Source organism: Spodoptera frugiperda, chromosome 6 (assembly GCF_023101765.2).
Source record: "Spodoptera frugiperda isolate SF20-4 chromosome 6, AGI-APGP_CSIRO_Sfru_2.0, whole genome shotgun sequence".
NCBI classification, from domain to species: domain Eukaryota; kingdom Metazoa; phylum Arthropoda; class Insecta; order Lepidoptera; family Noctuidae; genus Spodoptera; species Spodoptera frugiperda.
The window spans coordinates 10,659,733-10,684,351 of NC_064217.1; the positions used below are offsets into that span (position 1 = coordinate 10,659,733).

Below are 24,619 nucleotides of genomic sequence, written 5' to 3' on the forward strand. Positions count from 1 at the left end.
ATCAGTGATAGAAGATTATGCTAATTGGAAAAACCAGGTAGCTCTATAGATAACACTTGTAATAATTATAAATCAGATACTAAATACGTTATTTGTAATGACATAAGGATTTGTATAGGGTTCCGTATTACATGATTAACGGCCTCATCTAGCTATTTGAAATATTGACGTGTAAAAGTGTTATTTTATAATCTATTTACAGAAATAAATATCATTTATCATTATAACCCGTTGTTTCCCAAACGCTGATACACGCGAGACACAATGGGGGATGTGGAGACCCACCAACAACTTTGGGAGCCAAGCCAGCCTTGTGTGCCAGTTCGGGCCCCTACTGACAAACAGACAAGGCTATGGCGAGTGCTAACCTACGGGGTTGGGAGGTCAAACGACAGTAACTCCCGTTAAAGCTAAAACTGCCAAATCTAAATGGTGAAGCGGACCCCGAGCTCCGAAGGGAGGCAACCGGGATAATGCTAAGATAGTGATGATGAGGTCATATCTGACCTACCCGTCTACCATGTTGGGCTTTTTTTATGGCACAAGCCCGCCACAACCTCCCATACCGCCGCAACCCCTGTAAGCCCTGGCTTAACTGTAGACCCTGGTCTACAGTAGATATAAACATCGGAACACTGAAGTCCGGCGCGTCCCAGGGAAATGAATGACTGTCTTGGATCCCGCAACGAAACAAATCAGAAAATGTTATTAGAGAAGAAAATGCCATGTTGCGCTGCCATCAAAGGTAATGGCATGGCATAGATTTACAAATTTTTTTGATATAAAGTAGGTATGTCACAATCGAGGGTAAAATTGGAACACTCCCGTCCCCATGATAACAAATAAGACTTAATTTTGTCCATCTTTGCCTTAAGTCCGGTTGTCGAATTTGGCGAAAGAAAAGTAAACATTATACAGGACCCATCTACCACGATTCCTTATCATAGTTAACTTCAATGAAAAGATTTCATTAATGATTTCACTTTTCCTTATTTATCACGTTTTATGATTGATTGGCGTTATATGAGTATTGGAAGGTATTCATTTAGATTTAACGATAAGTAAAGTCATCTAAAAATTAATAATAATTGGGGAACCGCTTTGATGTCGTCAACTGTAGTCCTGGTAAACCGCTAGGTCGCCCACATTTGTGGGTCAGGAAATGCTACTTGGTCTCTGCCAAATGTGTCGTCTCTTAAATCGGCAGTAAGAGGGTAACAAAAGTACCAATAAATGTGCTGTCATCACACGACTTAAAAAAAATACTTTACACTATATCTCTCCCATCTTTTGCGACATTATTAGTTACTAGCGTCTGCCAGCGGTTTCGCCTGAGTTCCCGTGGCATAAAAAATAGCCTATGTGATCTTCCAGACCATAACCTACTCCTGTTCCAAATTTCATCCCGGTACCTTCAGACGATTTGATGTGAAAGAGTAACAAACATCCATACTCACAAACTTTCCCATTTATAATAATTATTAGTAGAATGTTTTATTTTATGATATCTTAGACTTTTTGGTGTTGTTTTTTAATCAGTGAGTCAGCCCATTAATTAGACGTGCATATAAAGATTACATAGTATTATTTTTGAACTTCCTTTCTTTTTCACACCATGTTGATCGAGTGATGACGATCGTGATTGCCGAGCACATGGTTTCAGATTTTATTCGTATGTCAGTGAATCTTATGGAATACTTTAGTTTCTTGTTTATCAATTTGCCTTCCTTGTTCCTTATAAATGGGATTTGGAAAAACTACGTTTGTCTACAGCTTGATTTTTTTCCATCTCTGTTTTCCTCCTTTTTTTCTCTCGATTACTTTTCTTCTCGAATTTCTAGAAGTTTCGTAGAGTGGTTTCATCACAACCGATTTGGGAGTCATATGGGAATTACCAATATGTTTATGTTTCACAGCTATACGCCGATTTCAATAACCTATCTCAAACCAAAATCTTTAGATAAAGAAAAAAATATTTTTGACATTAGTTTTATAGAATTTCTGACAAACATTAAAGTCGATCTAAAGACTTTGGATTAAGCGGTTATTGAAATTGGTAGTATACCGACACTTGCGTGAACTTACTTAATATTCACTGAGAAAAGTTATCCAAAAATGAAATACATTTTGCTTGAAGTTAATTTATTACATTGTTACCATGGACAAAGCGTTTGTTGGTTACTTGAAACTTGACATATTTTGATGGTTTTTAAACCATCACGGATTTCAACCAGCTCTCGTAAGTGCTGATCCTGACGAACACATCAGGGGCACCGACAGCGCATGGGAAGCCCCAGGACACGATACCGAACTGTTTCCCGTCTTCAATGCGACGCAGAGCACTGCCAGAGTCACCCTGCAAGACAATTTGCGGAACGTCAGTTTGCAAACTGAAATTGTGGAAATTACAACCAATTTATATATTAAACTTAAATTATTTAATTTCATTTTTATTGAGGTGTACGAAGATCTGTGAGCTTATGTCTGCGCATACAGATGTATTGTATCGGTGTTAGGTGGATGTATGTGTGCGAGTAGTGACAAATGACAACCGGTGTCGTTAGCCGCGTATAAATTGTTGTGTACAATTATCTAAATAAATAATATTTAAAGTGATTAAAACTTGCGTGTTCATTTATGCCCTAATAGGTTATGGGCCCAGGAGACTATAAACAATTAATTTCGTGAGTTTTGGACAATAAATATAGTGAAAAGTTGTGGTGAACAGTTATAGTGAAATAATAGACTCGCCCCGTTCCATGCGGTCACAGTGCACAGAGTGCACGGCGCACGCGTGTATAAAAAGTGGACTCGCCCAAGTTGTTTACAACTTAACATTCTTTACGTCGATTTTATAAATTGTGTTATCTTTAATTCATCATTATGGCTGCTACTATTAAAATTGAACCGTTGAAGGCAAATAATTATGATACGTGGAAAATTCACATGAGGGCTATTTTGAAGAAAAATGACTTGTGGGAAATCGTATCGGGTGCGATGCCACAACCGGCACGTACCGACCCTAAGTACTCAGATTGGGTGAAAATGGACGGAAAAGCTGAATCCGATATATTGTTAGCCGTCAGTCCTAGTGAGCTCGCAGCATTAGATGGTTTAGATACCTCAAAACAGGTATGGGACAAATTGAAATCGATGTATGAGTCAAGTGGACCCGCTCGTAAGGCGTCATTATTGAAGAGACTTGTACTGACACGCATGAATGAAGGAGACGATCTCCGAAAGCATATCGCTGATTTTTTCGACGCGGTTAAGAAACTGAAAGAAATCGGTTTAGTGGTGATCGACGAATTATTGGCAATTCTACTGTTGTATAGCCTCCCCGATTCCTTTAATATGTTTCGTACTGCAATGGAATCGCGTGATGATCTACCTTCTACTGAAATACTCAAGGTCAAGATTGTCGAAGATTACGAAGGAAGAAAAATACAACACACCACAGTACAAGACCAAGGTGCTTTGTTTGTCAAACGCACAAATAAACCGCATCAGAAGAGTATTACACGTGATCACACTTTAGATAACAATAAGACACAAGTGGAATGTTATCGTTGTGGTCGCCGTGGGCATATTGCAAGAGAATGTAGAACTAAAATTGTACACAAATCTAAGCACAGCGCAAAGCAAGCAGAACGTAGTAGTTCTGAGCGGCAAGAATATACGACGATGTTTAGTACGACCGAAGAGGCTCGCATTAGTGAACAAAGTAATTCTGTTTGGTGTATCGATAGTGGGTGCACTGGACATATGTGTAACGACAAGCACATGATTAAAGGATTTACGCGACTGGACAATGAACTAAACTTAGCAAACCATGAGAGTACACAAATTACCGGTATGGGTCAAGTCAGTATTTCGGTTGATACGGGTTGTGAAAAACGCCTAGTTGATATTCAAAAAGTGTTTTATGTACCAGATTTACGTACTAGTCTTTTATCAGTATCAAAAATGACTGATCATGGATACGAAGTTCATTTTACAAAGCAAGATGCCGTCGTGACTGATAAGAACAAAAAGGTTCATATAAGGGCAGACCGTGTCGGGAACTTATACCATGTCAGATTGGGTCAGCAGTATTCCAATAATGTACAAATGGTGAAAAAGCCAATTGACATGTGGCATGAGCGTTTGGGACACATTAACGAGCGTGATCTCAAAGCAATGGTCAAGAACAACTTAGTGCATGGTCTAAAGTTCGATGACAGTGAAAAATTGTCAGATTGTGAAACATGTTTAAGTCAAAAAATGACTTGTAAACCATTTCCTAAGAGCAGTGAAGAGCGGACAAACTCTTTATTAGAGATAGTTCATACCGACGTCTGTGGCCCGATGAGACACGAGTCATATGGCAAGAAGAAGTATTTTGTCACATTTATCGATGATAAATCACGCTGGTGTGAAGTTTATTTTATCGCTAATAAGAACGATGTTTTCAAAGTATTTCAAGAGTACAAAGCATATGTAGAGAAGATGACAGGTTTGAAGATAAAGAATTTACAGTCAGATAACGGAAGAGAATATATAAATACAGAATTTGATGAATTCTTGAAGAAAGAAGGAATAAGAAGAAGATTAACTGTACCATACACACCTCAACAAAACGGTGTAGCTGAAAGGAAAAACAGAACTTTGATTGAGATGGGTCGATGTATGATGCATCAAGCCGGATGCCCTCCAGGTTTTTGGGCAGAAGCTATAAATACAGCTAACTTTATAAGAAATAGATGTCCTACTGTTGCATTGAGAGGTGAAATACCTTACACTGTGTGGAAAGGGAAAAAGCCAACATTAATTTATATGAATACTTTCGGAGCAAAACTATATTACAAAGAAAAAGGCTCAAAGAAAGGTAAATTCGACGCTAATTCAGAAGTTGGAATCTTTATGGGGTATGACGACAAATCTAAAGCTTATAGAATTCATGACCCTAAAACTAAGAAAATTATCATAGCAAGAGATGTTAATTTTATGAAAGCAAGTGCATTTAATAATCAATATGAAGAAATTCTTGAGAGTGATAACGAAGAAAAGGAAAGCATAAATATAGATCTAAATAAAGAACATCAAAGTAAGGAGAAAGCAAAGGAGGACAGACCATATATAAAAGCTATAAAAACTGAAAGTAGAATGAGAAGATCATTGGAAAATATACAAGATAATTTGGAAACCGAGTCAACAGATAGATTAACAAGAAAAAGACATTCAACTGTACTATGGGAAAGACTAATAGAACCTGCTAAAAGAGAAAGAGGGAGACCAAGGCTGATACGTACAGGTCTAGTAGGAAGACCCAGGAAGGAATATCAGTACCAGGAGAGTAATGAGAAAGTGACAGAAGGTGAAACAGATGATGAAGAATCTGAAGGACAAATGTCAGCAAGCATGGTAACGATAGATCCAATGACCTGGCAAGAAGCTGAAAGAACAAGCGATTCTATAAATTGGAAAAACGCATTAGAAGATGAATATCTAGCCCAAATCAAAAATGAGACGTGGAATATAGTGCCACGACCAAATGATCGAAAAGTGATTGGCAATAGATTGGTATTTACCAGCAAAGTAACAGGAAAGAAAATCCGTTTGGTTGCCAAAGGCTGTTCTCAACGGCCAGGGGAGGATTTCCATGAGACATCATCTCCGGTAGTTCGATCATCATCAATAAGATTGATAGCCGCACTATCATCAGAGTTAGGATTAGAGATTCATCAAATGGACGTGGTGACAGCTTATTTGAATGGTACTTTAGATGAAGAAGTTTATATGGAGATGCCTGATGAGATAGATAATGTACTAGATAAAATAATTACCAAGAAGCAGATTGGTTCGCGTGGTCAAGTTGTTCGAGATGAGAAAATTATCGAAACAGCTAAACTATGGATGAAAAAGATGAATGAATGTGATGATGCAGTATGCTTATTAAAGAAGTCGTTATATGGTTTACGCCAGTCAGGTTTACAATGGCATAAAAAGTTAGTTAGTAAATTAAAGTTGATAGGTCTCGAGTCAATGCCTCAAGATCCTTGTGTATTTATGTCACAAAATAATCATAACATAATGTTAGTCGCTATTTATGTAGATGACATAATCTTAGCTACGAATGATCTTGCATGGATGATGAATGTGAAAAAGGAATTAATGAAAGCTTTTGAAATGAAAGATTTAGGTAGGATTAATACTTGTTTAGGCATTGAGTTTGAAAGAGATGAAGAAAACAGAGTGTATTTGAATCAGAAAATGTATGTTGAAAAACTGTTAGAGAGGTATGGTATGAGTGAATGTAAGCCTGTGAAAACTCCTATGGATGGTCTGGTTAAATTAGAAAAGCCTAAAGAGATTAAGATAGATGTTATGAAGAAGCTACCTTATCAAAATTTAATTGGTGCATTAATGTATTTATCAGTGTCCACAAGGCCTGATATTACTTATACTGTAAATTATCTCAGTCAATTTAATACAAATTTTGATGTTCAGCATTGGCAGGCAGCTAAACGTGTGCTGAGATACTTAAGAGGAACCTCTAATTATGGTTTAATGTATGAGAGGACTGGTTTACCATTGTTTGGCGTGGTTGATGCTGATTGGGGTATGAATGCTATCGACCGTAGGTCTTATTCTGGGTATGCATTTATTTTAGCTGGTGCTCCAATAAGCTGGGAAGCTCGTAAGCAAAGAACAGTGGCCCTGTCCAGCACTGAAGCTGAGTACATGGCTATTGCTGAAGCTGCGAAGGAAGCTGTGTATTTGCAAGATGTGTTGAGGAATGTGAGGATGGAGTGTGAGATTGTAACGTTGTTCAATGACAACCAAAGTGCTTTAAAACTAGCTCAGTCAAGGAACTATCACTCTAGAACAAAACATGTGGATGTTAGGCACCACTTTATTCGAGATATGTGCGAAAAAGGTGTTATTAATCTGAAATATTTATGTACGGAAAGAATGCCAGCAGATGTTTTGACGAAGGGTTTAGGTGCAACAAAACATCATGAATGCTTAGGTAACCTGGGTATGATAGATAAATCAGATTAGCTCACAACTTCGAGGGGAGGTATTGAGGTGTACGAAGATCTGTGAGCTTATGTCTGCGCATACAGATGTATTGTATCGGTGTTAGGTGGATGTATGTGTGCGAGTAGTGACAAATGACAACCGGTGTCGTTAGCCGCGTATAAATTGTTGTGTACAATTATCTAAATAAATAATATTTAAAGTGATTAAAACTTGCGTGTTCATTTATGCCCTAATAATTTTGCATTCACGTATTTTTTTTTATTACAATTTATTAATGGATTTAATAGAGAGACTTACGTTGCAAGTGCCAAATCCAGGGCTATGTAGAGTGCAGACTTCAGCGCGAGGATCTGTGTGTATTCCAAATTCCCATTCAATGTCGGCTTGATTCACAAGTTCCACGCAGTCTTTACTGTCAATAGTTGTGGTTTTCAGTTCCAAGAGTACGTCAGAGGCCGGACCACCGTCCTGTAATATGAATATGAAGATACTCCAATTATGAACCCTTAATAATCTTATACCAGCTGAATTTTTTGCAAAGTTGTGCAATATAATCAAGTGTGGGAGAGCCATGCTTAAGTGTTGGAGAAACGTGCTTCGGCACGAATGGGCCGGCTTGACCGGAGTGATACCACGGCCTCACAGAAAACCGACGTGGAACAACGCGTTGTGTGTGTTGCGTTTCGTTGCATGAGTGAGATTACCGGAGGCCCAATTATCCCCCTTCCCAATCTTCTTATCCCCGTAATTCCTAACTAAAAAATTCTTGGCTAGACCAGTTTTTATGTATAAATATGATCATGTCTATAATAGATGTTCACTAGAAAATCCGAAGCTAAACGTAACCTCCAAGGCATGGAGATTAACACCATTAGATTTCGGGCTTCCAATTACTTACATACATTTTTGATTGTCTCACTTACATAAATTCTGCCCCAACCAGCAACTATAGCTGGCACTCCACCGTCTATGTAGTCGTAGGTGATTGCTACAGGCTGTACCAGGCTGCTGTAAGCCACTTCTGTGTCGGTGATGAGGACTCCAATATCATCCTTGACGGTAAACCAGTCGTAATCCGGATGGGAAGCATGGCGAGCAACCTTGTAGGTGGTTCCACCAGAGTCATGGCGGTGGGAACCAACAGTCACACGAAGAGACCTTTTAAAAAATATCATAATACATTAACATTCTGTCTATGGAATTATTTAAATCTTCTGCTCCCTCATCCCCAAACCACAGATCCCTATATCCCCAATCCTCAAATGCCAAAAGGGTGACAACGCTCTTGTAATTCCTCTGGTGTTGCAGGAGTCAATAGGTGGCGCCGATTGCTTACAATTAGATGATCTGTATGCTAATTCAACGTCCTAACGAATAAAAAAAATATTTCTAGAATATTTTCATTACCTAGACAGAGTTCCAATGATAGAAATGGTGACGGCGCCAATACAATGAGCTGCGGTGAGGACGGTACGTGGGGCTATCAGTGAACCTCCGCAGAAGAAGCTTCGTACGAGTAGACCGGAGGAGAGGACCACCATGTGAGGGTGGCTGCCGACTGCCGCCTCAGTACCTCCAACGATACGACCATTGGCATTGTACTGGAAGAAGACGGACACGTCATCTTTGGGCCTTGGCAGTGCTGTGGACGGAAAAATAAAAAAGTTATTGTAAACTGTTCAATGTTTTTGTGGCTTCCATAAAACTAGAGCCATTACATCATTCATTCTACCTAGAGAACTTCAAAAAGGAGTATATTTTCTAATTATATTTGACCTTTGACAACGTTACGTTTATATTTAAATAAAAAATATGGCGTTTGGAATTGTACAACTTACCAAGGCTACCGACCAGGAGGGTGGTGAACACCAGGAGTCCGGCTTTGTAGTCCATGATTCACAACGAAATACTTAATGATTTGTTACCAAACATTGCTGATATTTATATTAAAACTGTTAGAGATAATATCATTCATAACGGGTGATAATTGGTTGCTTATCAAGTTGTGTGAATGTCTGATCAATATTTATGAAATAGGTCAAGTCCAGACAATCCCTTGGAACTCACTGGTGGCTTGGAAGTTAAGTTGCCTATACAAGGTGCGGGATCGAAACCAGAAGAGTACCAATGTGACTTTTTCTTAATTTATTTCTATGGTAATGAAACCGTCATGTAAGGAAAATTACGCGAGGAAACTTGGATTTACTTAAATTTTATTTATTGTTCACGGCTGTTTTTAATTTATTCAGCAGATCAAAATCAAGCCTATCGAAGCTGCGGACTGCCTAGCGGGTTTACCGGGGCTCCGGCTCGAAAAGCAGGAGTAGGAACGGGGTGGTTTTTAGTCAGTAAGAGTCTGACACTCCCTTTCGCCTCGCCCAAGGCGCGTGAAGTCATTATCTCTTAAATCGGCAGTAAGAGGGTGACAAAAGTACCAATTAATGTGCTGTCTATACGACTTAAAAAAAATACTTTACACTATATCCCTCCCATTTTTTGCGACATTATCAGTAAGTAGCTTCTGCCAGCGACTTCTCCCTTGTTACCGTGGCATGAAAAGTGGCCTATGTGTTCTTACAAATCATAATCTGCCCCTGTTACAAATTTCATCCTGGTGCCTTCAGCCGTTTTCTAGACGCTTACAAACTTTCGCATTTATAATATTACTAGGATATTTTATTTTATGATATCTTGTATTTTTTTATTGTTAATCAGTGAGTCAGCCCACTAACTAGACGTGTATAAAGATTAGATAGTATTATTTTTTTACTTTATTTTATTGTTACTGTGACTACCCTTTTTTATCATACCTCGTTGATCGAGTGATGACGATCGTGATTGCCGAGCACATGGTTTCAGATTTTATTCGTATGTCAGTGAGTCTTATAGAGTACTTCAGTTTCTTGTTTGTATATTTGCTTACCTTACGCCTTATTAATGGGCTTCGCATAAACTATGTTTATTTACAACTCGATTTTTGTCCACCATCTCTGCTTTTCCCCTTTTTTTCTCTCAATTACCTTCTACAAGTTTTATAGTGGTTTCATCACAATCGATTTGGGAGTCATAAGGGAATTTACCAATATGTGTATGTTTTACAGGTCTCTATGCTGCCGACACTAAACTTAATTGGAATACACTAAAATGATATACATTTTGCTCTCAAGTTAATTTATTACATTGTTACCATGGACAAAGCGTTTGTTGGTTACTTGAAACTTGACATTTGATGGTTTTTAAACTATCACGGATTTCAACCAGCTCTCGTAAGTGCTGATCCTGACGAACACATCAGGGGCACCGACAGCGCATGGGAAGCCCCAGGACACGATACCGAACTGTTTCCCGTCTTCAATGCGACGCAGAGCACTGCCAGAGTCACCCTGCAAGACAATTTGCGGAACGTCAGTTTGCAAACCGAAATTGTTGCAAATTACAATCAATTTATATATTAAACTTAAACTTAAATTATTTAATTTCATTTTCCTTGTGTCAGTGGATCTTGTGAGAGTGACCTACCTAAAATTAAAGGATGTACTTGCAATCTCATATATTTTTTATTACAATTTATTCATAGGTAAAATTTTTAACCAATTATTTTAATTTAATTGACCCGATTAATATGTTACTATCTATTGATATGGTAAATAGATATAAAAGTAGGTAAGTATAAAACAAGGTAGAGAGACTTACGTTGCAAGCGCCAAATCCAGGGCCATGTAGAGTGCAGACTTCAGCACGAGGATCCATTTGCATTTCAAATTCCCATTCAATGTTGGCTTGATGCACAAGTTCCACGCAGTCTTTGCTGTCAATAGTTGTGGTTCTCAGTTCCAAGAGTACGTCAGAGAGCGGACCACCGTTCTAGAATATGAAGATAATCCAATTACTTTATGCACCCTTACTAAACATACACCAGCTGAATTTTTTGCAAATTTGTCCCAATAAATCAAGTGTGGGAGAGCCATGCTTAAGTGTTGGAGAAGTGCTTCAAATAATTTGGGCCGGCTTGAACCGGAGTGATACCACGGCTTTTCAGGAAACCGCCGTAAAACAACGCTTGCGTTGTGTTTCGTTGCGTGTTACCGGAGGTGCCAATTATCTACCCCTTCTTGGCTAGACCAGTTTTTATGTGTAAATGTGATGATGTTTATAATCGATGTGCACTAGAAAATCCGAAGCTTAACGTAACGTCCAAGGCATGGAGATTAACACCATTAGATTTCGGGCTACCAATTACTTACATAAATTGTTGATTGTCTCACTTACATAAATTCTGCCCCAACCAGCAACTATAGCTGGCACTCCACCGTCAATGTAGTCGTAGGTGATTGCTACAGGCTGCACCAGGCTGCTGTAAGCCACTTCTGTGTCGGTGATGAGGACTCCAATATCATTCTTGATCTCATACCAGTCGTAATCTGGGTGGGAAGCATGGCCAGAAACCTTGTAGGTGGTTCCACCAGAATCATGGCGGTGGGTACCGACAGTCACGCGAAGAGACCTGTTTATTATAAAAAAAATATGTCAATGGCGTTATTTAAATCTTCTGCTCCCACATCCCCAAACCACAAATCCCTATATCCCCAATCCTCCAATAGGTGGCGCCGATTGCTTACAATTAGGTGATCTGTATGCTAATTCAACATACTAACGAAAAAAAAAAATTCTTTCTATAATATTTTCATCACCTATACAGAGTTTCAATGACGGGCAGGTTGAAGACGTCAATACAATGAGCTGCGGTGAGGACGGTACGTGGGGCTATCAGTGAACCTCCGCAGAAGAAGCTTCGTACGAGTAGACCGGAGGAGAGGACCACCATGTGAGGGTGGCTGCCGACTGCCGCCTCAGTACCTCCAACGATACGACCATTGGCATTGTACTGGAAGAAGACGGACACGTCATCTTTGGGCCTTGGCAGTGCTGTGGATGGAAAAATAAAAATGTTATTGTAAACTGTTCAATGTTTTTGTGTCTTCCATAAAACTAGAGGCATTACATCATTCATTCTACCTAGAGAACTTCAAAAAGGAGTATATTTTCTAAATATATTTGACCTTTTACAACGTTACGTTTATATTTAAATAAAAAATATGGCGTTTGGAATTGTACAACTTACCAAGGCTACCGACCAGGAGGGTGGTGAACACCAGGAGTCCGGCTTTGTAGTCCATGATTCACAACGAAATACTTAATGATTTGTTACCAAACATTGCTGATATTTATATTAAAACTGTTAGAGATAATATCATTCATAATGGGTGATAATTGGTTGCTTATCAAGTTGTGTGAATGTCTGATCAATATTTATGAAATAGGTCAAGTCCAGATAATCCCTTGGAACTCACTGGTGGCTTGGAAGTTAAGTTGCCTGTACATGGTGCGGGTTCGAAACCAGAAGAGCACCAATGTGACATTTTCTTAATTTATTTCTACGGTAAATGAAAACGTCGTGGAAGGAAAATTGCGTGAGGAAACTTGGATTTATTTAAATTTTATTTATTGTTCACGGCTGTTTTTAATTTTTTCTTCGTCCGATCTGGGTGAGCAGATCAAAATCAAGCCTTTCGAAGCTGCGGACGGCCTAGCTGGTTTACCGGGGCTCCAGCTCGAAAAGCAGGAGTAGGAACGGGGTGGTTTTTAGTCAGTAAGAGTCTGACACTCCCTTTCGCCTCGCCCAAGGCGCGTGAAGTCATTATCTCTTAAATCGGCAGTAAGAGGGTGACAAAAGTACCAATTAATGAGCTGTCCTCACGACTTACAAAAATACTTTACACTATATCTCTCCCATCTTTTGCGACATTATCAGTAAGTAGCTTCTGCCAGCGACTTCTCCCGTGTTACCGTGGTATGAAAAGTGGCCTATGTGTTCTTACAAATCATAATCTGCCCCTGTTACAAATATCATCCCGGTGCCTTCAGCCGTTTTCTAGTCGCTTACAAACTTTCGCATTTATAATATTACTAGGATATTTTATTTTATGATATCTTGTATTTTTTTATTGTTAATCAGTGAGTCAGCCCACTAACTAGACGTGTATAAAGATTAGATAGTATTATTTTTTTACTTTATTTTATTGTTACTGTGACTACCCTTTTTTATCATACCTCGTTGATCGAGTGATGACGATCGTGATTGCCGAGCACATGGTTTCAGATTTTATTCGTATGTCAGTGAGTCTTATAGAGTACTTTAGTTTCTTGTTTGTATATTTGCTTACCTTACACCTTATTAATGGGCTTCGCTAAAACTAAGTTTATCTTCAACTCGATTTTTGTCCACCATCTCTGCTTTCCCCCTTTTTTTCTCTCAATTACCTTTTACAAGTTTTATAGTGGTTTCATCACAATCGATTTGGGAGTCATAAGGGAATTTACCAATATGTGTATGTTTTACAGGTTTCTATGCCGACACTAAACTTAATTGGAATACATTAAAATGAACTACATTTTGCTCTCAAGTTAATTTATTACAATGTTACCATGGACAAAGCGTTTGTTGATGGTGACGTGAAACTTGATATGTGATGGTTTTTAAACTATCACGGATTTCAACCAGCTCTCGTAAGTGCTGATCCTGACGAACACATCAGGGGCACCGACAGCGCATGGGAAGCCCCAGGACACGATACCGAACTGTTTCCCGTCTTCAATGCGACGCAGAGCACTGCCAGAGTCACCCTGCAAGAAAATTTGCGGAACGTCAGTTTGCAAACCGAAATTGTTGCAAATTACAATAAAGCTATTGATATGGTAAATAGATATAAAAGTAGATAAGTATAAAATAAGGTAGAGAGACTTACGTTGCAAGCGCCAAATCCAGGGCCATGTAGAGTGCAGACTTCAGCGCGAGGATCCGTTTGCATTTCAAATTCCCATTCAATGTTGGCTTGATTCACAAGTTCCACGCAGTCTTTACTGTCAATAGTTGTGGTTCTCAGTTCCAAGAGTACGTCAGAGGCCGGACCACCGTCCTGCAATATGAATATGAAGATACTCCAATTATGAAGCTGATTTTTTGCAAAGTTGTCCAATATAATCAAGTGTGGGAGAGCCATGCTTAAGTGTTGGAGAACCGTGCTTCGACACGAATGGGCCGGGTTGACCGGAGTGATACCACGGCCTCACAGAAAACCGACGTGAAACAACGCGTTGTGTGTGTTGCGTTTCGTTGCGTGAGTGAGATTACCGGAGGCCCGATTATCCCCCTTCCCAATCTTCTTATCCCCGTAATTCCTAACTAAAAAATTCTTGGCTAAACCAGTTTTTATGTACAAATATGATCATGTCTGTAATAGATGTTCACCAGAAAATCCGAAGCTAAAGGTAACCTCCAAGGCATGGAGATTAACACCATTAGATTTCGGGCTACCAATTACTTACATACATTTTTGATTGTCTCACTTACATAAATTCTGCCCCAACCAGCAACTATAGCTGGCACTCCACCGTCAATGTAGTCGTAGGTGATTGCTACAGGCTGCACCAGGCTGCTGTAAGCCACTTCTGTGTCGGTGATGAGGACTCCAATATCATCCTTGATGGTAAACCAGTCGTAATCCGGATGGGAAGCATGGCGAGCAACCTTGTAGGTGGTTCCACCAGAGTCATGGCGGTGGGAACCAACAGTCACGCGAAGAGACCTTTTAAAAATATCATAATACATTAACATTCTGTCTATGGAGTTATTTAAATCTTCTGCTCCCTCATCCCCAAACCACAGATCCCTATATCCCCAATCCTCAAATGCCAAAAGGGTGACAACGCTCTTGTAATTCCTCTGGTGTTGTGGGAGTCTATAGGTGGCGCCGATTGCTTACAATTAGATGATCTGTATGCTAATTCAACGTCCTAACGAATAAAAAAAAATCTTTCTAGAATATTTTCATTACCTAGACAGAGTTTCAATGATGGGAATGGTGACGGTGCCAATACAATGAGCTGCGGTGAGGACGGTACGTGGGGCTATCAGAGAACCTCCGCAGAAGAAGCTTCGTACGAGTAGACCGGAGGAGAGGACCACCATGTGAGGGTGGCTGCCGACTGCCGCCTCAGTACCTCCAACGATACGACCATTGGCATTGTACTGGAAGAAGACGGACACGTCATCTTTGGGCCTTGGCAGTGCTGTGGATGGAAAAATAAAAATGTTATTGTAAACTGTTCAATGTTTTTGTGGCTTCCATAAAACTAGAGGCATTACATCATTCATTCTACCTAGAGAACTTCAAAAAGGAGTATAATTTCTAAATATATTTGACCTTTTACAACGTTACGTTTATATTTAAATAAAAAATATGGCGTTTGGAATTGTACAACTTACCAAGGCTACCGACCAGGAGGGTGGTGAACACCAGGAGTCCGGCTTTGTAGTCCATGTTTCACAATGAAATACTTAATGATTTGTTACCAAACATTGCTGATATTTATATTAAAACTGTTAGAGATAATATCATTCATAATGGGTGATAATTGGTTGCTTATCAAGTTGTGTGAATGTCTGATCAATATTTATGAAATAGGTCAAGTTTAGATAATCCCTTGGAACTCACTGGTGGCTCGGAAGTTAAGTTGCCTATACAAGGTGCGGGTTCGAAACCAGAAGAATACCAATGTGACTTTTTCTTAATTTATTTCTACGGTAATGAAACCGTCGGGTAAGGAAAATTACGTGAGGAAACTTGGATTTATTTAAATTTTATTTATTGTTCACGGCTGTTTTTAATTTTTTCTTCGTCCGATCTGGGTGAGCAGATCAAAATCAAGCCTATCGAAGCTGCGGACTGCCTAGCGGGTTTACCGGGGCTCCGGCTCGAAAAGCAGGAGTAGGAACGGGGTGGTTTTTAGTCAGTAAGAGTCTGACACTCCCTTTCGCCTCGCCCAAGGTGCGTGAAGTCATTATCTCTTAAATCGGCAGTAAGAGGGTGACAAAAGTACCAACTAATGTGCTGTCATCACGACTTAAAAAAATACTTTACACTATATCTCTCCCATCTTTTGCGACATTATCAGTAAGTAGCTTCTGCCAGCGACTTCTCCCGTGTTACCGTGGTATGAAAAGTGGCCTATGTGTTCTTACAAATCATAATCTGCCCCTGTTCCAAATTTCATCCCGGTGCCTTCAGCCGTTTTCTAGTCGCTTACAAACTTTCGCATTTATAATATTACTAGGATATTTTATTTTATGATATCTTGTATTTTTTTATTGTTAATCAGTGAGTCAGCCCACTAACTAGACGTGTATAAAGATTAGATAGTATTATTTTTTTACTTTATTTTATTGTTACTGTGACTATTTATTTAAAACACTTCAAAAAAATTATATTTTTAAACATTACTTATAAAAATTTTTTTATGTATGTTAAATAATAGGAGCCGACCAGTAGCGCATGTGTCCAAGCTACCGGTGGTTAGGGCTCCATAAGATTTTTTTTAAACCTGACCTCACAATACGTGCCGTTTCGAGGAGTACTGCCTTCTGCATCAGGCCCTTGCTCCTGCGCCCAACCCCAGCCTTTAAGGTGGTTATCGAGGCACCGTCGAGGCATGGTTTTGGGTATTAATCCGTTGGCCGACACGATATCGGTATACAATGATAGCTTTGCATTCCACATGTCGACAACCTCGTGAGCCAAGTCAAGATATTTTATTTGTTTATCTTTTTCAGCTTTCACGATGCATATCTCTGAGGGATGGTGATAGTCGATTTCATCTTGCGGCGCGTTTGTCGGTCTATCGTATATCAGGTTTATTGGCTACAAGTCAGTGATGATAGATCGATCCCTTACAACGTGATATGGCCGTTTTCGAGAACTGGATCGGGCGCATACTTGTAGTAGAACCTCAAATTCAACAAGTTGGTAGTGCAAAGCAAGTTGCTGGTATAATCTTGGCCACTTGATTATGTCTATGCAAATACTTCACCATTAGCCAAACGACCACAACCAGAAATTATATGTCTTATGGATTCACCAGGACTATGTATGCCCGACATATGTCAACGGTCCCATCCTTAATAAAATATTTCGGTAGTTATTCGTAAGGATAACTTCGTCCATAATTGCACAGACAAATCCTTCAGTTTCTCAAAGAGATTACTTAATCGTAGCCAAGATACGGACGCCAGTCTCACTGGGTCCATGAAGGGCCCGGAAGAAGCGTCTGTGGAGCTCCTTGCTATGCCATACCTCCTTGCGGTCATTGACGCTTAGTACCAAAGTTCTCTTTTGCTAAAGATAAGTGAATCCATTGCCCACTGCCGCTACTTCTCGATGCGTACTCGTTTACTTTCAGGAAATATTGCCTGAGGTTGCACACCTCACGGTTATAGAAGGGTCTTAGCATTTAATAAGCCTCGATCCCCCACATTTCCGCGGTATGTACAACCTCATGATCGATGAACGAGGGTGAGCATACGATTTGCAGTCAGCAGGTTCGGACTCGCCTATCCAGGGTGGTCAAGTTCTCTGAGTCCACTTGAGTATACCAAAAGAATACATCAGAACCGGCATGACCCAACCGTTATAGGCTCGCACCTAACAATAATGAACTTTTCAGCACTTTATCAGGCGGCCGAAGAAGTTATTGTTTCATGTCCGGTCCATTAATGCCTAATCCCTCTGACATACCCAGGTACTTGTATTACTCTATTTATTACTTTATTTTATTGTTACTGTGACTACCCTTTTTTATCATACCTCGTTGATCGAGTGATGACGATCGTGATTGCCGAGCACATGGTTTCAGATTTTATTCGTATGTCAGTGAGTCTTATAGAGTACTTTAGTTTCTTGTTTGTATATTTGCTTACCTTACCCCTTATTAATGGGCTTCGCTAAAACTAATTTTATCTTCAACTCGATTTTTGTCCACCATCTCTGCGGTCCCCCTTTTTTTTCTACAAGTTTCATAGAGTGGTTCCATCACAATCGATTTGGGAGTCATACGGGAATTTACCAATATGTGTATGTTTTACAGGTCCGTCACTTGCGTGAACTTAATTTAAATACACGCACTATTCACTGAGAAAATTATCCAAAAATGAAATACATTTTGCTCTCAAGTTAATTTATTACATTGTTACCATGGACAAAGCGTTTGTTGATGGTGACGTGAAACTTGATATGTGATGGTTTTTAAACTATCACGGATTTCAACCAGCTCTCGTAAGTGCTGATCCTGACGAACACATCAGGGGCACCGACAGCGCATGGGAAGCCCCAGGACACGATACCGAACTGTTTCCCGTCTTCAATGCGACGCAGAGCACTGCCAGAGTCACCCTGCAAGAAAATTTGCGGAACGTCAGTTTGCAAACCGAAATTGTTGCAAATTACAACCAATTTATATATTAAACTTAAACTTAAATTATTTAATTTCATTTTCCTTGTGTCAGTGGATCTTGTGAGAGTGACCTACCTACCTAAAATTAAAGGATGTACTTGCAATCTCATATATTTTTTATTACAATTTATTCATAGGTAAAATTTTTAACCAATTATTTTAATTTAATTGTCCCGATTAATATGTTACTATCTATTGATATGGTAAATAGATATAAAAGTAGATAAGTATAAAACAATGCAGAGAGACTTACGTTGCAGGTGCCAAATCCAGGGCCATGTAGAGTGCAAACTTCAGCGCGAGGATCCGTTTGCATTTCAAATTCCCATTCAATGTCGGCTTGATTCACAAGTTCCACGCAGTCTTTACTGTCAATAGTTGTGGTTCTCAGTTCCAAGAGTACGTCAGAGGCCGGACCACCGTCCTGCAATATGAATATGAAGATACTCCAATTATGAACCCTTAATAATCTTATACCAGCTGAATTTTTTGCAAAGTTGTCCAATATAATCAAGTGTGGGAGAGCCATGCTTAAGTGTTGGAGAACCGTGCTTCGACACGAATGGGCCGGCTTGACCGGAGTGATACCACGGCCTCACAGAAAACCGACGTGAAACAACGCTTGCGTTGTGTTTCGTTGCGTGTTACCGGAGGCCCAATTATCCCCCTTCTTGGCTAGACCAGTTTTTATGTACAAATATGATCATGTCTATAATAGATGTTCACTAGAAAATCCGAAGCTAAACGTAACCTCCAAGGCATGGAGATTAACACCATTAGATTTCGGGCTACCAATTACTTACATAAATTTTTGATTGTCTCACTTACATAAATTCTGCCCCAACCAGCAACTATAGCTGGCACTCCACCGTCAATGTAGTCGTAGGTGATTGCTACAGGCTGCACCAGGCTGCTGTAAGCCACTTCTGTGTCGGTGATGAGGACTCCAATATCATCCTTGATGGTAAACCAGTCGTAATCTGGGTGGGAAGCATGGCGAGCAATCTTGTAGGTGGTTCCACCAGAGTCATGGCGGTGGGTACCAACAGTCACACGAAGAGACCTTTTAAAAAATATCATAACACATTAACATTCTGTCTGGAGTTATTTAAATTTTCTGCTCCCTCATCCCCAAACCACAAATCCCTATATCCCCAATCCTCAAATGGTGACAACGCTCTTGTAATAGGGATATTGACGGGGTATAAAAATTATCTTATTAGTCCGTCAGATAGGTAATGAAAAAATATTAAACAAGTATTTTTTTATTTTGTCATAAAATAAATAATACGTGTCTAATATTTTAAAATAATCTTAGACGGCGTCGATTGCTGACGTCAACGTCCTAGCCAATAAAAAAGTATTGAAGAAAAAATTAAACAATTCTTTCTACAATATTTTCATTACCTAGACAGAGTTCCAATAATGGGAATGGTGACGGTGCCAATACAATGAGCTGCGGTGAGGACGGTACGTGGGGCTATCAGAGAACCTCCGCAGAAGAAGCTTCGTACGAGTAGACCGGAGGAGAGGACCACCATGTGAGGGTGGCTGCCGACTGCCGCCTCAGTACCTCCAACGATACGACCATTGGCATTGTACTGGAAGAAGACGGACACGTCATCTTTGGGCCTTGGCAGTGCTGTGGATGGAAAAATAAAAATGTTATTGTAAACTGTTCAATGTTTTTGTGTCTTCCATAAAACTAGAGGCATTACATCATTCATTCTACCTAGAGAACTTCAAAAAGGAGTATATTTTCTAAATATATTTGACCTTTTACAACGTTACGTTTATATTTAAATAAAAAATATGGCGTTTGGAATTGTACAACTTACCAAGGCTACCGACCAGGAGGGTGGTGAACACCAGGAGTCCGGCTTTGTAGTCCATGATTCACAACGAAATACTTAATGATTTGTTACCAAACATTGCTGATATTTATATTAAAACTGTTAGAGATAATATCATTCATAATGGGTGATAATTGGTTGCTTATCAAGTTGTGTGAATGTCTGATCAATATTTATGAAATAGGTCAAGTCTAGATAATCCCTTGGAACTCACTGGTGGCTTGGAAGTTAAGTTGCCTGTACATGGTGCGGGTTCGAAACCAGAAGAGTACCAATGTGACTTTTTCTTAATTTATTTCTACGGTAATGAAACCGTCATGTAAGCAAACTTGGATTTATTTAAATTTTATTTATTGTTCACGGCTGTTTTTAATTTTTTCTTCGTCCGATCTGGGTGAGCAGATCAAAATCAAGCCTTTCGAAGCTGCGGACGGCCTAGCGGGTTTACCGGGGCTCCGGCTCGAAAAGCAGGAGTAGGAACGGGGTGGTTTTTAGTCAGTAAGAGTCTGACACTCCCTTTCGCCTCGCCCAAGGTGCGTGAAGTCATTATCTCTAAAATCGGCAGTAAGAGGGTGACAAAAGTACCAATTAATGTACTGTCATCACGACTTAAATAAATACTTTACACTATATCTCTCCCATCTTTTGCGACATTATCAGTAAGTAGCTTCTGCCAGCGACTTCTCCCGTGTTACCGTGGTATGAAAAGTGGCCTATGTGTTCTTACAAACCATAATCTGCCCCTGTTCCAAATTTCATCCCGGTGCCTTCAGCCGTTTTCTAGTCGCTTACAAACTTTCGCATTTATAATATTACTAGGATATTTTATTTTATGATATCTTGTATTTTTTTATTGTTAATCAGTGAGTCAGCCCACTAACTAGACGTGTATAAAGATTAGATAGTATTATTTTTTTACTTTATTTTATTGTTACTGTGACTACCCTTTTTTATCATACCTCGTTGATCGAGTGATGACGATCGTGATTGCCGAGCACATGGTTTCAGATTTTATTCGTATGTCAGTGAGTCTTATAGAGTACTTTAGTTTCTTGTTTGTATATTTGCTTACCTTACACCTTATTAATGGGCTTCGCTGAAACTAATTTTATCTTCAACTCGATTTTTGTCCACCATCTCTGCTTTTCCCCTTTTTTTTCTCTCAATTACCTTCTACAAGTTTCATAGAGTGGTTCCATCACAATCGATTTGGGAGTCATACGGGAATTTACCAATATGTGTATGTTTTACAGGTCCGTCACTTGCGTGAACTTAATTTAAATACACTCACTATTCACTGAGGAAATTATCCAAAAATGAAATACATTTTGCTCTCAAGTTAATTTATTACATTGTTACCATGGACAAAGCGTTTGTTGATGGTGACGTGAAACTTGATATGTGATGGTTTTTAAACTATCACGGATTTCAACCAGCTCTCGTAAGTGCTGATCCTGACGAACACATCAGGGGCACCGACAGCGCATGGGAAGCCCCAGGACACGATACCGAACTGTTTCCCGTCTTCAATGCGACGCAGAGCACTGCCAGAGTCACCCTGCAAGAAAATTTGCGGAACGTCAGTTTGCAAACCGAAATTGTTGCAAATTACAACCAATTTATATATTAAACTTAAACTTAAATTATTTAATTTCATTTTCCTTGTGTCCGTGGATCTTGTGAGAGTGACCTACCTACCTAAAATTAAAGGATGTACTTGCATTCTCATATATATTTTTATTACAATTTATTCATAGGTAAAAATTTTAACGAATTATTTAAATTTAATTGTCCCGATTAATATGTTACTATCTATTGATATGGTAAATAGATATAAAAGTAGATAAGTATAAAACAAAGTTGGGGAGACTTACGTTGCAAGCGCCAAATCCAGGGCCATGTAGAGTGCAGACTTCAGCGCGAGGATCCGTTTGCATTTCAAATTCCCATTCAATGTTGGCTTGATTCACAAGTTCCACGCAGTCTTTACTGTCAATAGTTGTGGTTCTCAGTTCCAAGAGTACGTCAGAGGCCGGACCACCGTCCTGCAATATGAATATGAAGATACTCCAATTATGAACCCTTAATAAATCTTATACCAGCTGAATTTTTTGCAAAGTTGTCCAATATAATCAAGTGTGGGAGAGCCATGCTTAAGTGTTGGAGAACCGTGCTTCGACACGAATGGGCCGGCTTGACCGGAGTGATACCACGGCCTCACAGAAAACCGACGTGAAACAACGCTTGCGTTGTGTTTCGTTGCGTGTTACCGGAGGCCCAATTATCCCCCTTCTTGGCTAGACCAGTTTTTATGTATAAATATGATCATGTCTATAATAGATGTTCACCAGAAAATCCGAAGCTAAACGTAACCTCCAAGGCATGGAGATTAACACCATTAGATTTCGGGCTACCAATTACTTACATAAATTTTTGATTGTCTCACTTACATAAATTCTGCCCCAACCAGCAACTATAGCTGGCACTCCACCGTCAATGTAGTCGTAGGTGATTGCTACAGGCTGCACCAGGCTGCTGTAAGCCACTTCTGTGTCGGTGATGAGGACTCCAATATCATCCTTGATGGTAAACCAGTCGTAATCTGGGTGGGAAGCATGGCGAGCAACCCTGTAGGTGGTTCCACCAGAGTCATGGCGGTGGGAACCAACAGTCACACGAAGAGACCTTTTAAAAAATATCATAATACATTAACATTCTGTCTATGGATTATTTAAATCTTCTGCTCCCTCATCCCCAAACCACAGATCCCTATATCCCCAATCCTCAAATGCCAAAAGGGTGACAACGCTCTTGTAATTCCTCTGATGTTGACGGGGAGTCTATAGGTGGCGCCGATTGCTTACAATTAGGTGATCTGTATGCTAATTCAACGTCCTAACGAAGAAAAAAAAATCTTTCTAGAATATTTTCATTACCTAGACAGAGTTCCAATGATGGGAATGGAGACGGTGCCAATACAATGAGCTGCGGTGAGGACGGTACGTGGGGCTATCAGAGAACCTCCGCAGAAGAAGCTTCGTACGAGTAGACCGGAGGAGAGGACCACCATGTGAGGGTGGCTGCCGACTGCCGCCTCAGTACCTCCAACGATACGACCATTGGCATTGTACTGGAAGAAGACGGACACGTCATCTTTGGGCCTTGGCAGTGCTGTGGATGGAAAAATAAAAATGTTATTGTAAACTGTTCAATGTTTTTGTGTCTTCCATAAAACTAGAGGCATTACATCATTCATTCTACCTAGAGAACTTCAAAAAGGAGTATATTTTCTAAATATATTTGACCTTTTACAACGTTACGTTTATATTTAAATAAAAAATATGGCGTTTGGAATTGTACAACTTACCAAGGCTACCGACCAGGAGGGTGGTGAACACCAGGAGTCCGGCTTTGTAGTCCATGATTCACAACGAAATACTTAATGATTTGTTACCAAACATTGCTGATATTTATATTAAAACTGTTAGAGATAATATCATTCATAATGGGTGATAATTGGTTGCTTATCAAGTTGTGTGAATGTCTGATCAATATTTATGAAATAGGTCAAGTCTAGATAATCCCTTGGAACTCACTGGTGGCTCGGAAGTTAAGTTGCCTATACAAGGTGCGGGTTCGAAACCAGAAGAATACCAATGTGACTTTTTCTTAATTTATTTCTACGGTAATGAAACCGTCGGGTAAGGAAAATTACGTGAGGAAACTTGGATTTATTTAAATTTTATTTATTGTTCACGGCTGTTTTTAATTTTTTCTTCGTCCGATCTGGGTGAGCAGATCAAAATCAAGCCTTTCGAAGCTGCGGACGGCCTAGCGGGTTTACCGGGGCTCCGGCTCGAAAAGCAGGAGTAGGAACGGGGTGGTTTTTAGTCAGTAAGAGTCTGACACTCCCTTTCGCCTCGCCCAAGGTGCGTGAAGTCATTATCTCTTAAATCGGCAGTAAGAGGGTGACAAAAGTACCAATTAATGTGCTGTCTATACGACTTAAAAATACTTTACACTATATCTCTCCCATCTTTTGCGACATTATCAGTAAGTAGCTTCTGCCAGCGACTTCTCCCGTGTTACCGTGGTATGAAAAGTGGCCTATGTGTTCTTACAAACCATAATCTGCCCCTGTTCCAAATTTCATCCCGGTGCCTTCAGCCGTTTTCTAGTCGCTTACAAACTTTCGCATTTATAATATTACTAGGATATTTTATTTTATGATATCTTGTATTTTTTTATTGTTAATCAGTGAGTCAGCCCACTAACTAGACGTGTATAAAGATTAGATAGTATTATTTTTTTACTTTATTTTATTGTTACTGTGACTACCCTTTTTTATCATACCTCGTTGATCGAGTGATGACGATCGTGATTGCCGAGCACAT

The 24,619-nt window shown here is 39.6% G+C and overlaps 2 protein-coding genes across 8 annotated transcripts; both read right to left on the reverse strand.

Annotated features, from left to right (window-relative positions):
• Positions 1–2,197: 2,197 nt before the first annotated feature.
• LOC118267597 (chymotrypsin-2-like) lies at positions 2,198–23,760 on the reverse strand. Of its 7 annotated transcripts, none has more exons than XM_050694309.1 (5): positions 23,593–23,758; positions 8,434–8,668; positions 7,950–8,184; positions 7,324–7,494; positions 2,198–2,356 (listed from the first exon to the last, which is right to left on the reverse strand). In XM_050694309.1, exons 1-5 carry the CDS (start codon positions 23,645–23,647, stop codon positions 2,210–2,212), a joined length of 843 nt encoding a protein of 280 aa, XP_050550266.1. In that variant the 5' UTR covers positions 23,648–23,758; the 3' UTR covers positions 2,198–2,209. The 7 variants fall into 7 exon arrangements, with proteins under 7 accessions (XP_050550266.1, XP_050550265.1, XP_050550264.1 ...); XM_050694308.1 differs by lacking the exon at positions 23,593–23,758 and adding an exon at positions 20,211–20,376; XM_050694307.1 differs by lacking the exon at positions 23,593–23,758 and adding an exon at positions 12,149–12,314.
• Positions 13,479–15,440, reverse strand: LOC126910755 (chymotrypsin-2-like). The gene is made up of 5 exons (XM_050694311.1): positions 15,353–15,440; positions 14,922–15,156; positions 14,438–14,672; positions 13,833–14,003; positions 13,479–13,710 (listed from the first exon to the last, which is right to left on the reverse strand). The coding sequence occupies exons 1-5, from the start codon at positions 15,405–15,407 to the stop codon at positions 13,564–13,566; spliced, it is 843 nt and encodes a 280-aa protein (XP_050550268.1). The 5' UTR covers positions 15,408–15,440; the 3' UTR covers positions 13,479–13,563.
• Positions 23,761–24,619: the final 859 nt, after the last annotated feature.